The 17,734-nt window shown below is 42.4% G+C and overlaps 1 protein-coding gene across 4 annotated transcripts in view; it reads right to left on the reverse strand.

Moving 5' to 3' along the window:
* LOC134555993 (calcium-activated potassium channel subunit beta-2) overlaps positions 1-5,707 on the reverse strand; it is a 132,327-nt gene extending 126,620 nt beyond the window's left edge. For 2 of the 4 annotated variants that reach the window (XM_063408138.1, XM_063408136.1), the window contains exon 1: positions 5,318-5,707. In XM_063408138.1, coding sequence (XP_063264208.1) covers positions 5,318-5,355 — 38 coding nt within the window. In that variant the 5' untranslated portion in view covers positions 5,356-5,707. The remainder of the gene's footprint in view (positions 1-5,317) is intronic. The other 2 variants (XM_063408134.1, XM_063408133.1) reach the window with 2 other exon arrangements.
* Positions 5,708-17,734: the final 12,027 nt, after the last annotated feature.

Raw genomic sequence — 17,734 nt, forward strand, 5'->3', positions numbered from 1 at the left:
GCCATCTTCCATTGTTTGTCTTATTTGTTGACTAATACAGGGCCAGCTGTCCAGTTAGTGAGACAGAAGAATTAAGGTAGAGAAATCATAGAACAGAAAGCCTGGGAGGCCCCTCAGGGGTCCCTTGGTCCATCTACTGCCCCATGGCAGGTTCAGCTTTACCTGCACAACTTCTCCGTGTTTTGCCCAGCCTGTTTCCAAAAGCATTTCCGAAATTCCCAAATCACCCACCACTCCACTAGGTATAAAGTAAAACATGTGCTTAATGAAAAACAGAACTGCTCAGCCAGCAGCTTCTCTCTAGGATGTTAATGTGATGCACACCATCCACTGTGTGGTTTCCTAATGCTTTCAGGAATCATGCTGATCCTTTGGGGACATGCAAATCTCAGGACTGGGAAATGGAAGAGACAGGCTAACATTTACCTGTGAGGTTGTTATTGGTAATGTGCATAGGTGAATTTTGGCTAGATGGGGTTTTTGGTATCATGTACTTATGCTGTTGCCTTTAAGACCTTCACTGGAGCAAAAGGGTTTTGGCATATTCTGAGCAGCTCTGAGGCAGTGCTCCATTAGTGATCTCTTTGGAGTTACTCTCCTCTTTCCTTGCCTTCTCAGGGCATCAGGTAAAATTGGACTAACTCTCTATTTGGTTCATCCTCCTCTTTTCCTTCTGCTTTTCAGCCTTGAGCACATTTCTGTGGAGTGCATAAACGTGCCCCACAAAAGGGATCGCCCAGGCTGAGTGCCACCATCCCTGGGAGAAGGTTGCTGCATGTTCCAGGGTGAGCCTCTTCCACTCTTCAAATCCAGAGACTTCTCCCCAGGACCTACTGGGAATGGCAGCAAACCTGCTTCCTGCAGCCCAGCATCCACCAGTGCTGTCAAGCTGGCACCATCACAGAACTCACACCAGTGCCAGGGTAGCAGAAGCACTGAAGGACAGCACCAGCACATGATGGATTTTAAAAATTGCTTTCAATATCTAATGTCCACATCTTAATCCCAGTCAAATTAGCTGAGCTCCTAAACACTCTTGCAGGGACTGTAAGTGGGTGGAAAGGAAGAATGTTTGTGAATGGATTTGAGGGAACAGCAGGGAGATTTCACAGAGGAGGCAATTGAGAGCTGATCCCAGGCTCTGCTGCGTGACAGCGCCTCTGGATGCTCTCTTATTTACTGATGAGGAGCAATTGACTGAATTGTACTATTTATATGTTTTAAGCATTTCTCCAAAACTGCATACTTCACAGGAGTGTGTGGGACAAACTGGCAGTGGAAATGAACAATTCTAAAGTCGTTAACAGGCCTGACTGTCATTTTCATTCAGCTTGTATGTGTAAAGCTTTTTTAAAGTAGTTTTAAGGGAAATGAGAATCAACACTCTTGAGCTTAGATTGTCTCTTACAGTTTGAGGAGCTAACACAAATCTTGCATTCCCTTCTTCACTTCAGGGAATGTAAATCAGAGAATATTATAATTAAAGAGCAAATTCTGCTTTGGCTAACAGCAGGAAAATCCATTATTCCAGTGATGGAGAGCAACAGTATAAAATTTATTTATTCATATCAGGTACTGCAGGTTGTACCATCAATTCCTGACTTGTCAGCAGCTCTCTATGTTAGCTGGACTTTCTTCATAGCCTCATATTTCAGTATTTTCCTAGACTGAAGATTCCTAATTTGAAAGATATGGCTGGATATTGACCATACAAAACAATCCCTTCTCTGGCGGATCAAAGCAGAGCACACACCATTTGCTTCCTTGCCCAGGACTTGTAGAGTTTTACCTTTTGGCATCACTTCAGAGACTTTAAGATTAGAGAAGGATGTAAATCAAAAGATTTGAGGCTCTGAGAGGTTGCACTGCAATCTGGGTGTTTGTTGTTTGTTTGGGTTTTGCTGGTTTTATTTGTGTGGTTTTCTTTCTTATTTGAACCTTGTGCAGAGCACCTAAATGTAGTGGAATTAGAAACAATGCCAAATTGCTGGCCCAATACTTGTTATCTTTTTCTCCCTACAATTCATCCTCCTGTTTGGTGATTGCTCTTGTTTGAGAAGATTTGGTTGGGTGTAGCTTTTGTCTGGGTATTTTACACTGCTCTGAGAATAAGACCCCAAAGAGAAAGTTGAGGAAGAAGTTCCTGGGAGTAGAGAAATTGAGTTAAAATACTATTCTCACACTCAGGACTTTCACAGATCCCTTTAATATCACATACCCAAAGAAAAACATATTATCAGGCATTACCTTTGCCAGTATTTCTCACTAAATCTGAAGCTTTTGGTTATGCAGGAAACATAGAATATTTTCCCCACTTTTTTAAACATCATAGTATGATCAGAAATTAATAGATTACTGTTAGTTTCAACATAATTTCATGCTGTCCAGAAGTAAGATAGGAGAAAAACCTTTAAGGTAAAAGCAGAAATTTCATTAAGAAGCAACAAGTGAAACACTTTTTTTGTTAAGCATAATTAGCAGTTCAAAGACGCTTGCCTTTCAAAGTGTCTGCTTTGATTCCTGTCAGATGCAGAGGCAGTGATATATGACATGAAATTCATCAACTAACTCTCAATATAAAATGATGTGATGATTTTTCTCTAATTGATGGGATGGGAAAACAAGGCTTTTTTTTCTTTTTTCTTAAATGGGCTTGAGAAATAATTTAAATGGCTGTCAGATCTCCAGCAACAGGTAGTAAAACTCTGGGTGGAAGATTTTCAAATTCAGTTTTTGCCCATTCCCATGTTCTATGTTAAAAGTATTTTACTTTCTGACATGTCAGATATTACTTATAGGAATAGTTTTCCCCTGTTTTTAAGACATCACCTGTTCAAATTTGCCTGCTGACTTCAGTTTGCTGTTCTGACAGCTTTCTTTGATACTAAGTGGCTCTTCTGAAATGTATTCCAACTGAGAGGTTCCAAAGTAGTTTCATTTTATTTTTGATCTTCCTGTGACTATCAAGTCTTATGTTGGCCTTTTTTTTCTAGTTGGCTGCTCTGATGTTTCTTTCTCCTCACTCTCCACTGACTCCCCAGCACATTTTTATTTTACAGGTGGGTATTTTGTGTACTCTTCCTCCCATGCTGTTTTTCTTAGTTTCTGGATTTTACAATTAACATGATTCTGCTTGTTTGTTTGTTTTTTTTTTTCAGAGTAAAATGATTATGAAAATAGTTTAAAATAACTGATATAAGAGCCAGCCAGAATGACTCAGTAGCAGAGGGACTTGAGAGCATGAACTGCTCACAGCAGAAATCCAAGGCCTGTGCTCAGGCTGAGAGCTCAGGAGAGAAGGGGTGACTGGTCCTACATCACCTTGAGTACCTTGATGTAGCTTTGATGACTGCAATAGGTTATTTCCATGTGCCCCAAACCTGCCCCTTCAGATTTTACACAGGCTGTGGGCAGCATTTCAAGCTGTCCAAAAAGAGAAAATGAAAAGCCTGTAGAAATACTCCCTTACATAAAATCAGGTTGTAAAAATAACTATTCAGGTTATTTTAAATTCTTTTCTATCTGTCTGTGGTTGAAGGTTTTAAACAGGATCCAGGCCTCCCTTTTGGGTTTGTCCCTGACACAGGACTTTTCTCTCTTCCCTTGTTACCAGGTGTGTGACTGCCTGTTTTTGTCTCAGTGTAGCATATGAAAAGCAAGAAGTGTCCTGGAAGCCTTGGTGGAAGAGGAAGGTTGCATTTTGGAAAAGCAAATGTTCAAAGCTGCTGCTTTGTGTGGAGTGACTCAGCTGTCTGGGCTTGGGTTTGACAACAAAAAGGCAACTAAAGTCAGTGTTTCCATGAATCCAGTGAGCAGTCACACTGTGAGTTCTGGCACGGACATGTAAAATCTTCCATCAGATGCAGTGAGCTCTTTGCTGTGGAAAGGGGTGAGTAAAACCAGAGCTCTGCATGAACACCCAGTCAGGGGAGGAACCTTGGGGCTGCACGAGAGGGGAGGGAGAAGCCAGGGGTAAAGACCAAGAGAAAGAGAATTTTTATATCCCCAGTTCGAGGCTGTCCCTCTGACAGCCTTGCTGAGTTGGTGTCCCCTCAGAAGTCACATTTCCTTCATGCACCAAAACACAACTCTGTACAACATCAGGGAGCAGTGTCTGGTCTCTGTGAACTGAAGAGGAAACTAATCTAAAAAGTTTGTTGATTCTACAAAGTATTTTAAGAATATGTTCATTCTGTTTCATATAGGAACTAGCCGTGTGGTCTCTGACCTGCAATTTTTTGCTATCAGTGTTTTCCTAAAAAACCTTTAAATAGACATAAGATTGAATTATCAGCAAAGAGAAAATAACAATGTTTATTTTTCTGGAAGTTGAGTTGGGAAACCTGGCTCCAAAATCTATGAAAAAACAGCAGGAAAACAATGTACCATAGGTGTGCATGCAAAACTAACATACCCTGAGAGTTTGATACTAGAAATACTCATTGAACAGTACAGAAGAAAACCCTCCATCTCAGTAAATTTCAAGATTCTTAAAAGATAGCTTAGGAAACAGAAAGAAGGAGTGTCAAGTATGTTCAGTCTTTAATTGCCTATTTGTGACTCGTGTGGAGTCTTGTTTGTACAACACTAAACATTTTCATCCACCCAGCTGCCAGGTATGACACCCTCTGAGTAAAAGAACTCCATGTCATCAAATCCCAGAGTACAGAGTAATTTCCTTTTAAAGACACCATTTTTAATTTATCTCAAAGTCCATCATAGCTCTCAGTACCACTTTTTTGCCAGTACCACCAAATTATACCAGCATTATAGGATTGTGAGCTGGGATCACTTACCCTGTCAAGGCTGATTTCACACTGACACTTCCAGCAGGGCAGGTGCTGTATTTTATTAGTTACAGAGATTCACTGTGCATCCAGAACCTGCCCTCTGCACCCTGCTTTTATAGCAGGATTCAAAACAGCTGAGCAAATACAACCTCTGCATTATATATGAGGTACAGGAAGGTGATGGGAGCAGGGTAAATGCTCTCATCAGGCGTAGCATGCACAGAGAATCAGAAACACAGAGACACTCTGGGAGACCAGGGAAAAGGAGAAGGGAAAATTTGAGCCTGTCATGAAGGCCCAGGAAACTCTGCTCAAAGGATTCCTGTCCCAAGCAACTCTGTAATCCCTACCCAAGGCCTGGATGCAATTACCACTCCACTATAATTCCATGCCTGACTTTAGTTAAATTCTCAACACTGCAGCCAAACAGGGGGCAAAACCCCAAACAAATCCAGTGCACCAATTGCTAAAAACCTCTGAACAGCAAACCAGCAGCAATCCCCCAGCCCACGCTCGTCTCTACTCACCTCCATTTGTCTCTGGGATATTTAAGGCAAAGGCTCATTTTTGTCCTGCAGATTCCGTGCTGCTGCTCGGGGTTGTTTTGCCAGGTCGTAAAAAGGCTCCTGAGCAAAAGGAAGAGGAAAGCAACACGCAAAGCAAACACAGAAGCCCAAGAGGAAAAGCTACACCCTACGGAGCAGCGCTAATAGCAACGGCCAGACTCAGGAGAGAACACTCCCAGTTAGTAACTTTTTCCATCCATACATCTGTTACAAAACAATTGAGCTGCAAACTTCTCCTCCTTCTTGCAAGCAATGCTTTGCTATAGAAGAGACCTCAGATAAACTATGTGATGAATGTGGGACTTGTCAGGGTGTTGTTTTTTTCTTTTTTTTTTTTACAAAGTAAGCAAATTATTGAAGTATAAACTAGAAGCTCAGCTGACTGCTTTAAAAATACACTGCTAGGCAGTAATTATGACAAGGTGCATTTGTCCATACTTCAGATTTTTTTTTTTTAATTCAAAAGTCTTCAACAAAAGCAGAGCAATATTTGAAATAACCACCTATAGGAGTTTCTGGCCAGCAAGTGCAGCAGAGGTGAACGTTCAGATGATTAATAACTTAATTTTTTAAGAGCTTGATGGGCAGACAAGGAAAATATGCCAAACTGTCCTTGCCTCAAGAAGGAATTTTAGTGCCAAAATGGAACTGCAATGAGAAGGAAAACTCATGATTTCACCTCTGAAGACTTTCAGGGTAGAGAGATGTGTGGAGGGGCAAAGGGATTTACTGCAGCAGCAGAAGCTGCTGGGCCCAGCTGTGTTTTCACATTCTTGCCTCAGTGGATTTGAGTTTCTCCAAGAGCCAGGGCTGTTCTCAAAATACGTCATAGGGTAGCTACGTGTGTGAGCCCACAGAGGCAGAGTGGAAACTTTTGTGCTGACAGTTAATGTGCAGCTTGGAAGAAATAACAAACAATTTGGTTTGAATTTAAAAAAAATTGACAGGTACATCTTGCCAAATGTTAGTCAGAAAGGAAAACTGATGGATGTATCGTGTATGAAAATTCCCACGGTGAACAAAATTCTCTTGTTTTCCAAAAGCCAGCATCAGGTTCTTTCCTTGCCTCGGAATAAACCTGGAACTACTTCAGGGAGGTTGAGAGAAATTAAGATTCCATTCACCAGGGCAAATGAAGCCTGCCTTGAGCACAGAGCCAGAAAATGTTGTATGCAGTAGCAGAGGTGTGAAAGGACTGCTGCAGGAGTTGGCCTATTAAATGTAATATTAAGCCCACCCCTGTGCCCCTGTGACATCTTGATTTGCTCTTTTCCATCTCCACAGGCTGGTGGACTTTCAAAAAGTTGTGAGTTACGTGAGAAGAAACAGGGATCATGTGATAAGGTGACAAGGCAGATCATGGGAGAAAGGAGTCATCTGGTTCCCATCTGGAATATTAAGAGAGCCCTGAATCCACTTGGTTCCCAAATCTCCTCAGACCCAATGGAGCAGGTGTGCCTGTGTCCTTGGTTCTCCTTGAAAACTCCAGCCAGCATCTCCTCCAGGTCTTGTTTTCTGAAGGAGTGCTCCCTCCCAGCCAGGAGCAAACCTGAAAGCCTTTCCATCCACACTGCCAAGCAAGGTAAGGGATGAAGGGATGGCCCTGGGACACAGGAGGGACACAAGTGTCCCCAGCCCTGGCTTGCTCCTTGTCCTCTAGCTGAGATCTGCTCCCTGAGCAGGACTAACCTTCACCTTCCCCTCCAATGCAGTGCCTGTGCAAACCTTAGAGCAGCATCTGGCCAAGGTTTAAAGACTGAGGACTGAAGACACTGTATAAGAGGTGAGAACTGATTTTGGAGGGACAGGACAATTGACTCACACCAATAAAGTCCCTATATATAAAACCAGACCTTAGAAGAAGAACTCTGTTTTTTTAGTCTTTTTGGATTACTCCTTTAAGAAAGCTCCTTTTGGTCTGGCACAACATGGAGTGACATGACAGCACACTTTCCCCTCCTTTGTAATTTTCTCTCAGAAAGAACATCTGGCCTTGCTGCCTTTGTAGCTGGTTAAAAGCTTGACATGTCAACTCTGAATAATTGAGCCAGGTTAATGGCAGAACATAATTTACAAGCCTCCCAGCATACAAATTAGTTGGTACAGCTGCTTGGAGTAATTGTCAGCAATGGATTTGTGCTTTCTCACTATTCACAGAGCTGGTCACCTTACAAAGGAAAATCAGGGGAGTACTTCCAGCACAATTATATTTAAGCTACTGGCTTTCAGAGGGCCTTTGAAGGGAAATATTTTCTTCCTCACTATTAAAGCAGCACTGCCAGAAGCATGGGTAAGTTCTTAGGTACCAAGCTTGGCTCTGTGTGCAACAAGGACAGGGTCTATAGTCAATCCAGAGACTGGTTACTACCCAAAATACCGAAACTGTCCTGCTGTCCCCTCTCTGTATCATTCTATGTATTAATTAATATTTGAACAGGATGTATATTTAGCTTTTGTAATGAATTACAATTAATTGTCTAATTACATTTCAGTGTGTACACCCCCTTGCATCACTGCTTGCCCTCGCACAGGGAGCTCTCCCTTCTCTGCCCCTTTCACTCCCTGCTGTGTCTCTGAGAAGGGAGAGAGCAACAGGCCTTTCACCTTTAGTGACATTTGAATTTTGGGATCACTTTTGACCTCTCAGTGATCTTTGACCCTCAGCAGGAGTATTTGACCCTCTGAGTGAACTTTGACATTTCAGGATGACCTTTGGCCTGCTGAGATGACCTTTGATCTTTTTGGGATGACTTTTTAAGTTTGGTTGGTCTTCCACCTTTGGAATGTTGGGGTGACTTTGACCTTTCAGGAAAACAATTTCACTGTCAAGGTGACCTTTGACCTTTCTGTGACCCATGATCTTTTGAATCACTTTACATTTCAGGCTAATCCTTGAATTTTTGATGGCCTTTGACATTGTGAGAGACCCTTGGGTGACCTTTGGCCTGTCCTTGACATCTGACCTTTATGTAACCTTTGATGTGTTAGTGACTTTTTACATCTCTAGTGACCTTTGAGATTTCAGTGACCCTCAACATTTTCAGTAACCTTTGACCTTTCTGGTAACTTTCTGCTTTTTGGTACGACCTTTGACCCTTCTGGATGACCCTTGACCTTTTTGCACTACCTCTGGATATTGCCTTTGACATTTGATGTTTTGAGTATGACCATTTTCCTTTCTTCCTCTATCTGTTTTCAGGTTATTTTATTCCTTATTTAAAAGACAGACCCAGAACACCCTCATTTTCTTCCAAAAAATCTCCTTCACACTATAGTTTTCTGGTGCTTGACTCTCTGTGCTTTCAGAGGATAATACATATTTTGTGATAGAAGTTGTGTTTTAGCACTTACAATAATTCCCTTTTACATTTTATTCGTGGTTAAAAGTATTTGGATATTCTTATTGATAGAAACAGCTGAATGTTTTTGAGTCCTGCTAATTTGACCTTGTAGTAATTCATAGCAGATGCATCACAAATTAATTATATGTTCTGGGAAAAAAGATTCCCTATCACGCCTTCCTCTGGCTGCTGCCATTTAATTTCACTGGTGCATCTCTTGTTGATGTTGTGTGAGCCACAGTAAATCTTTACAGTCTCTTTCCTGTCCATTGTTCATAAACATCTGTGGGTGTCAGTTTTAATTTACCTTCCACTAAATTTTACTTGATCTGTATCCTCATTAATGACTTCTGCATGTTAACAAGTGATCTTGCTCTTCTTCACTCCTGTTTTATGGTTTGTCAACACGAGATTCTAGCAGAGAAAGCAGCATTAAAAACGTGAGTGTGGAAAGTGGAAAGGGCTGATGTAATGCCCTAATTCCAGGTAGGAATGCTGCACAGGATAGGGGTGCATCCCCCTGCAACCCCTATCTCAGTGCCTTCAGTGCCAAGTCCTCCTGGCAGTAGATGCAAATGCTGAATTATGGAAAATGTGGGAGGGAAGAGCCACGAAAACACTGAACACCTTGGAAGATCTTACCTGCAGGGATACCTTTCAGGGCAACCCAATCTGTTTAGTTTTAAGAATTTAAGGGATATTTGATTAGTCTTAAGCACCCTACAGAAAAAAATACAAATTTACAAATACAGATGTATACAATAAATACAAATGTAATAATAAGGAAATCTTCAGTCTGCTAAAATGAATGTAAATAGATGGTGAGGACAGTCAAGTGCAGATTTGTAAGAACCTACAAAATCCTAACAGGAGAATTTGCTGTCAGAACAACTCTCTGGAGACTTTCTAGGCCATCCATCCTTGGGAATTGAAAAGTGACCTACCTAAAAATCCTGTAATGAAATAGGCTTGAGGACGTGATGTGTCATCAAAATTAAAACAAAAATCACTGATCTGGACTCTGGTGGATAGTCCATCTTTTTATAACCTGGAAAGGGACCATAAATAAACATATAAATTACATGTAAATATTACATGCAGAAATTATATTTGATAAATAACATATTTCTGCTACATTCCCTGAGAATTTATGATAAAAAACAGGACCCAGAACCAGAATTTTAAAAGTACAGCTTGTTCCATGTAAGAGCAGCAAAACCAGCCAAGCAAACACTTCCAGGGATTAGGTGCATAAAAGGAATGATGTGTCTCATGGAAATAATATTTAGAACAGCTGAGATTAAAGAAGTGACCCTGGCCCAGAGGCTATTCTAAGATATTGGATGATTTCTCATGCAGCCAAATTTCCTGGGGGCTTGTGAGCAATGTTTAGTGGTCATAAGACGTAGTCTCACCTCTTCTGGATAAAAAACACTCTTAAACTCACACACTGTTGGGTTACATTGGGAAGGGGAAGGCATATTTCCAAACCCAGTCAGTATTTCACTAAAATTCCCTTTGGTGAGTCAAATTCACCCTGGGATTTTACACCCAAAAGTAGATAACTTAAGTAGGATCCTTGATGATTCCCTCCCAGCTCGCTTTGTCTGTCTGTCTATCTATCTATCTATCTATCTATCTATCTATCTATCTATCTATCTATCTATCTATCTATCTATCTATCTATCTATCTATCTATCTATCTGTCTGTCTGTCTATCTATCTATCTATCTATCTATCTATCTATCTATCTATCTATCTATCTATCTATCATCATCATCATCATATCTAACTTAGCCTGAGGCAAAATATGTCAGCTTTTCCCATGGGCACTCCACGGGATCCACTGCTTCTCAGCACAGCCTGCCAAGGACTGCTCTCTCCTTGGGCAATCCTGGGAATATCTGCTGTGCTTTCATCTCTTTGTGGCATTTTGATTTTATTTGGTAACATGGGAAGGAAAGGGGAAGGGCAGTGTAAGAGCCAGCAATACTGGGTAGTGCCTGTTATCCCAAATTACAGCAATGCCAGCCCCAAATGTGAGCCCTGGTAGTGAATTTGTGTGTGCTGCTCAGGTGCAAACCAGATCCACTACCCTGAGGGCTTAGACTCATCTCTTTTATGCAGCACCACCTTGGGGGAGGCCTACCCAGGGAAACTTTACACCTTGTTTTGCAAACTTTTGATCAGCATTGCTGTACAAGGTCTCTCCTTGCAATTTCCACCCTACAAGGGTTGCATTTTAATAGGGAGGAAACTGAATCCTGTAACTCAAGCTGTCTGTGATGTGAATGAGCAAACCATGGGAAAACATGAGAAGAAACATCAGCTACAATATAAGAACAAACAAACAAACTTGGTATTTACCTTCCCAGAGAAACAGGACAAAATTTAAAATTCTTTCTTACTATTAGCATACAAAAACCTGAGCAGACCTGACCAAACCCCTTTGAGATAACTGTGTATTATTGCCCAGTTCCTCTAGGTTTTCAGCATAGATACAACTGGGTATGTGATTGCTCCCAGTGTAAGAGTTTGGAAAGAAAACAAAAGACCTATTAATGCCTTGAAAAATCCATGTGTTTTCTGCCTTGGGCCTCTATGCTCAGCGTGACCTCTGTGGCTGTCCTTTATTCAGACAGAAATGTTCTTTTCCTTAGCCTCATTGCCAGGAGTTAATTTCTCTGCTGGGTTCTGCTGTCAGCCTCCTGGCACTCCTAGCCAAAGGCACTTCCATTGCTTGTGCCTTCTCTTGGCACCCTGTCTTGGGAGCTGAGATCTGCAGCCCACCAAGGGCCACTCAGATCTTCTGCAATGGATTTTCCTTTGTAGTTTCTTCCTGTTTTTTTCCCCTGTGCTATCTGTCTCCTATCTTCTTAGTATCTTAAAGTTGATTTTTTGTGACCTGGTCTTGACTCTGACACTGTCTTTGTGCTTTTCTCTCTTGCAGTACTGCTGTTCTAAGGGTGTAAAGGTTTGTGGTTCTGCTTTCAACTTCACTTTGCTTAGTCCCAGTGCATCTCCCATCACTGGCATTTAGTTTTTGGGTATAATTTCTTGTGAACCTGCTGCCTCTAACCTTGTTCCCACTGGTTCTTCCTGTCTGCCCCAAGGAGGAGCCTCCATCTGTGGACTGAAATACCTGTGCAATGCACACGTGTGAGAGGTGGGCATGGAGAGCAGCCAAGGGCTAATGGGGGTAGGACAGGTTAATATAGTTCTGCTCAGTTCCTGCAGCCTTGGCCACTGGGGAATGGCAGCCTCAAACTGCCAGTACAGATGATACTGGATAACATCCAAATTGTCCTTTTGTGGGACTGCAAATGGCACTGAGAGGTTCCATGTGGCTCATGCAAATGCCATAAACATTTTAGTACAACTAAAGCATTGAGAAGACGTGGCTGCCATATGGTATGTCCAAGACATGGGCACTTATCCAAACATTAATTCTCCCACTGCACTTATTTCTTTGGAGTGACAATGATGGAGGAATTTCTTTTAACATCAATAGAGGATACCTGGGCCTGTAATGTTCTTTTTAGAAAGGTTATTTCAACAATAAATGTTTTCTAATTATTATACACAGTACAATATCTGCTTCCAGAGTCATTGCTTTAGAAGAGACCCATTTTATAGAGGTATTATTCATAGATAATGGTCATATTCTTGTCATTTATTGCTAAATAAATATAACAATAAATGAGCAAATATTGCCTCAAATGTGCCTGTCTGAGCACCCACAGTCGGTGAAGGTTATCAGCGCAGACAGACTGAAATAACCAGGCATCAGCAACCTCCTCTGTGCCTTTCTCTTCTTTCGGGTGCATGGATGACCCATGTCAGGTATCCAAACCCTTTGGCATCTCTGGCTGGGTCTGCTGGGTGTGTTTCACACCTTTGCTGCGTTATGAGCCCCAAAACACAAGCTCCACACCCCTGGGCCTTTCCCTCTCCCTTAGGTGCTGTCAGTATATTTTCTTGGAGTCACGGTGGTTCTGCAGGAGCTGCAGGAACGTTCTGTAGATTGCTGTCCTGGCACTTAGGAGGTGCATAAAACACAACCTTTGTTTGTGTGTCAGAGCAGCCTTGAACACGGTTATAGGCTGTTATAATTTCCAACCTGTTGAACTCACACTGTGCTGTAAAACACCTTGCCAGAAAGGAAGCAGTTCCTTGGTTTGTCTACTTTGAGCAGGATGAAATGCTGCATGAACCCTCGAGAGGTGATGCCATAAATTGCAAACCAAGTGTATTTCCACAATACCTGGTGATACCTCAGCCAGATGCACACCTCAGGAGATTGATGTGACCTTTCTGCTCTTACTGGCACATGAAGACCTGGTACTGCCAGGCAAGAGAGGTTCCAGGACATGGAGAGGAAGCCTGGGAATTTTTTTTTTTTTAAATGTCTTTGGTCAGTAGTCAGATGTGCAAATTTGATATTTGCAAAACTTTCCTCCTAACTTCAGAGCAATCCTGACAGTTCTGTCTCTCATCTTCTCCACCGGAGGCAGGAGGAGCTTGTATATTAATTATCAAGACAGGAAAAGGATACACATCCCACTCGGATGCCCCAGCCTGGAATGAGGAATCAGAGAACTACACTGACTTGAGCTCTTCTTCCTTGCCCAGATTTCTGCAGAGGGAAGAGAGGGAAGGAAAGCAGCTCCCTCTCAGTGCTGTGTAATCCTAATTCAAGCCTTTGGTGTCTGCAGGGAAGTGTTGGGAGCTCTGCTTGGCACCATTAACCTTGACTGTCAGGTGAGCCTGAGGGGAAAAGAGGCTCTCCGACTTATTGCTTTGACCCCCTAACATGCCAGCCTAGTTCTAGTTTAATTCCAGCAAATTCAATACAGTCACACCAGAGATCAATTTGTTCTGAGGTATTTTTGGTGTGTTCATACATAGAAGTGTCAGATATTATTAGCAACAGAAGTTTATCTTGTGAGATAGTATTAAGAACCTGATGGAAGTGTGATTTTATTTCATACTGGCAGCGAGCGCAGGAAATGCTGTTTGACTCTCTTCACAGCATGGATTAGCAAAATTAGACTTGTCTCCTCTGCACTAACAAGCTCCAGAACAGAAGGTGAGCCGTTAAATGAGGGAAACTCCTTTCAGACACACACACAAAAAAACGGTGGGAAGAAAATCACCTAGGCTTCCAGGAGGACAGATTATTACAGAGGTCATATCTGTAGGGCACCCACTCTGCAGGGTTTTTGTGCACAATGATACGACTTTATGTTTTTATTTACATTTTCTGAAGAGTTCACAGGATGTTGCCATGGGGAATGCTGCAGTTGTCTGGGATACCCTTTTGTATTTACATCACAAACAATTCTGCCTGTATACTGACTTGATGCTGTTTGACAATCAGTAACTATGGTGGGACTGTTAAAAATTTGAGTCAGGTTTTATATAGTTAGGGTATTGTTGTGTCTTCATTTTATTTCACCTTCTGTTTATTTTTCATTTCTTTGAATTTTGCATGAGCAATGCCTTTGGAACCCAGATGAACCTGAAGCTGGCAAATCCCCTCCTCTGAGGCTGTACAGAGCACTGCTTTCCCCAGGTAGGAATTGCAGAGATCATTTCCATATAAGCACCCAAGGAAGTGGCCAAATTCTAGCTCAGCCTTCAGAGACAGTCTGAGCCTGGGTGCCAGGTTTCCCCTGGTCAGGTGGTTGAGCATTTCTGATAACAGCCAGGGATAGTGAACACTTGAAATTTTCCCTGAAACTTTTTGAAAATTTGCCCTCAAGCCTGAACCCTGAGCTGAGGTAGTGAAAGAGAGAGACTTTATTAATTTTCATCTGCTGGGCCTCAAAGTTGGCTCAAACTAGTTTCTCTTACAAACAAAGCTCAGCTTCCAGTAGAAGTTAGGTGAGGACAAAAAGCACAAGTTTCAAATCTGTTTCAAAGCTTGTCTCTGTGGAAGTTTAGTTCACAGGCTCTCTGTTCACACAGTGAGGAGTAAACAGTAATGTTTCAAAGTATTCCTGGAAATTTCTTCCCATGGCTGTCATTATAAGCTCACACCATCCTCTGTATGGTTTTAAAGAGGATTACTCTTGGATTCAGAGCTTGCACCTCTGGCAGCAAGGCCTCAGGGTACAATGAGGAAATTGCCATTTTTAACCCAACAGGTTCTTTTGAGCTGAAAAGAAATGGCCTTCCACGAGGTTTTATATTTTCCTCTCTTCACTGCTTCCTTTCTTCTCCTCCCCCTTCTCCCTCTGAACTTTTCAAGATACTTGGCTTCCAAATGTCAGAAAGGAGCCTGACACTACAAAGCTTTAGAGCTTCATGAAGTCTTCAGAGAACTGCTTGAACTCCATAAAAGCATTGCTCAAACGTCCAAATGACATTATCTCAGTCCTCAGTGCACCCTGACCACACCCAGGATCATTATTGATTCATCTCAGATGCTCACACCAGACTTCTCTTGCTCACATACATGCTCAACGAATTGCTGTCTTCCAGAGGAACTGAATTATTTGACGTTTGTTCCCAGAAAAGGTATTAACTGCCTGTCATGTATTAGCTGTTATTTCATTAATTATTTATCACTTGTGATCCTTCTTCAGGAAGTTCTAGCTATTCATCCAAGAATGGTATCATGCAACTTGTGCCATAATTGTGCAATTATATAAAGTAATGAAAAGCTGTCACTATTTCTGGAAGCTGGTGCTGCTGCCTGCCCATTCTTGTCCCTCATCCTACACAGCCCCTTCTTGCTTTTTCAAAGAAAGAGGCCAAGAAAGTGGTCTAGGTTAAAGCTAACACTACAAAGGGAAATCTTGGCCAGACAGATGTTTGTTTTGGTACAAAACGGAGCTGGCAGCACAGGGAAATTTTGGAAGAGAATTTGTCTTTGTCTACTGGCGGCCTGTGCAAACTGATTTAATCTGATTGAGAAATGACATTGTAAAGTGGCTGTTACCCATTCCTGAAGAGGAACTGCTGTGTAGCCAAAACAAGCTTGTGACTGTCCCGGATGCCAAGCAGGTTTTATCTTCTCTGAGATGTGGGTCCTTGCCCTTGCAGGGGCAAAGGGATCTCCTGCGTGTCCTTGGCAGGGCTGTGGCACCAGCAGTCCCCACACAGCATCACCTCCTGTATATTTTCAGGGAGCATTGAGAGTGTGGCACCACATAAATACACTGGCCAGTGGTTCTCTGTCCCCAGTAGAAATGTTGGCCTAATTTTATCAACAGGAAGACAAAAAATCAAACAAATAATGCCCTTGTCTAGTACAAGTTGGGATGCTCCTGTTCACAAAATGGCTTTGTCCTGTCCCATTCCTATGCCCCCAGGCTGTCACTTGATGCATTTTCTTGTACATTCATGACCTGATCTAATCACATAAGTTGGCAGCCAAGTGTGTGCCACTGCAGAGAGAGGAACACCACTGCTTTTTAACATGCAAGTTATTCACTAAAGAGCACATAGCATAGAATGGATACAAACCCAGCACACCCTGAAGGTCTTAGAAACAAATACAAAACACAGCATCCAAAGCATCTTCATCTATATTTATATTTTCTATCTATATTTGTGAAAACTTTCTGGCAGTTTCCCCCAGCTTGGCCCACAGGGCTTCAGCCACTGCCCTCTGCTCCTCACTTAAAAGCCAAGCACTTACTGTATGAGAGAGTCAATAATGAATAATAGCAACAGGGTTAATTCTTTTCATTTCTGGGTCAGCAGGAGAATGAAACACATTTAGAGATGTAAAATAAAAAAGATAGAAACAGCATGGTGGTTAGAAGGGAAACCAAGAAAGCCCAGCACAGTGTTCAGTAACAGCCTTTAGGCTTCCTATGATCAGCCAAGGTGCTCTTGAAACAGATAACTCATCTCACATGACAGCAGGAGTGAAGATTCACCCTTGACCTGTGTATTTGCCCCATGAAGAATGTTTCCTCCAGCTCCTGATGAAACTGCTGGAAGATCTGAGCTCCCCCTCTTGACATGCCTTGGCCTCTCACTCTCCTTTCTGCTTTTCTCATTGTCTTGTTGATGGTTGACTTTTGGTTACTTATCTGCTTGTCCCTCTCCCAGTGCAGCCCTGGAGGATGCACACAATAGGTCAGCTCTTCTATTTCTCTCAACCCTGGGATTAAAAAACAAAGCAGCACATCTTGACAGTGCACATTGGTTTTTGACCTTGAGCAGTTTGCTAGTGAGTTTGGTTTCCTGCCTCCTCCTCCTGTAACCTCAAGTCTCTCGAGCACCTCTCATCTTCCCTCCAAGGTCTTTTCCTATTTTGTGTTCCCAGAACTGTTTATCATGCAGGCAAGGGGAAGCATCAGTTTATTAGAAGGGGAATTATCCATTTAAACATCACCAGTCTGACACATATTGATTTTTATTTTAGGAGGTAGCATGTAAAACATAAATAAAATGCAGGCTTTGGTGTCTTCCTTCTAGGTCAGGTTGCAGCTGCTCCATCCCAGGTACCTCATCAATGTGGCAATGTTCAGCAGCCTTTGCAGCTGCTGGGAGGCTCACACAGAGCTGAGAGCAAGACCAAAAATGGGCTCAGAGAAGACCTCTACATATTGCTTCAGATATGGGTCCCCTTCATGAAACAAAATGCAGTTTAAGGTCCATCAGCTGGAGGACTGACATTAACTTCCCTGCAAAGTCCTTCAGGTTAGCCCAAAGCACCTGCAGCCCCATTGCAGAGAGTGAGAGAGTGTTTTGCACTGTTTCCCCACACAGATTCTACCTGCAGCACAAGGACAGGGTTATCTTTAGCTGCCCAATAAGATCTTCAAGGGGATGTTTTACAGCTCTGAAAGCATCCTCAGGGGCATATGGTGGGTGCAAAGGGTGTATTAGTCAGGGGGATTGTCCCTGAGGGATCTGATTCCCCTTGTTGCCTTTTTCTTCTGCCCCTGGGGCCAGCAGAGGTGCCAGCTGTGCTGCAGAGGGGGTGAGTACCTGTGTGTTTGCCTTTGCTGTGAGTGACTGCAGCCAGAGCAGAGCTGTGTTTGCCTGTTCCCACAGAGCAGGATGGTCTCAGCAT

Source organism: Prinia subflava, chromosome 11 (assembly GCF_021018805.1).
Source record: "Prinia subflava isolate CZ2003 ecotype Zambia chromosome 11, Cam_Psub_1.2, whole genome shotgun sequence".
Lineage (NCBI taxonomy): Eukaryota > Metazoa > Chordata > Aves > Passeriformes > Cisticolidae > Prinia > Prinia subflava.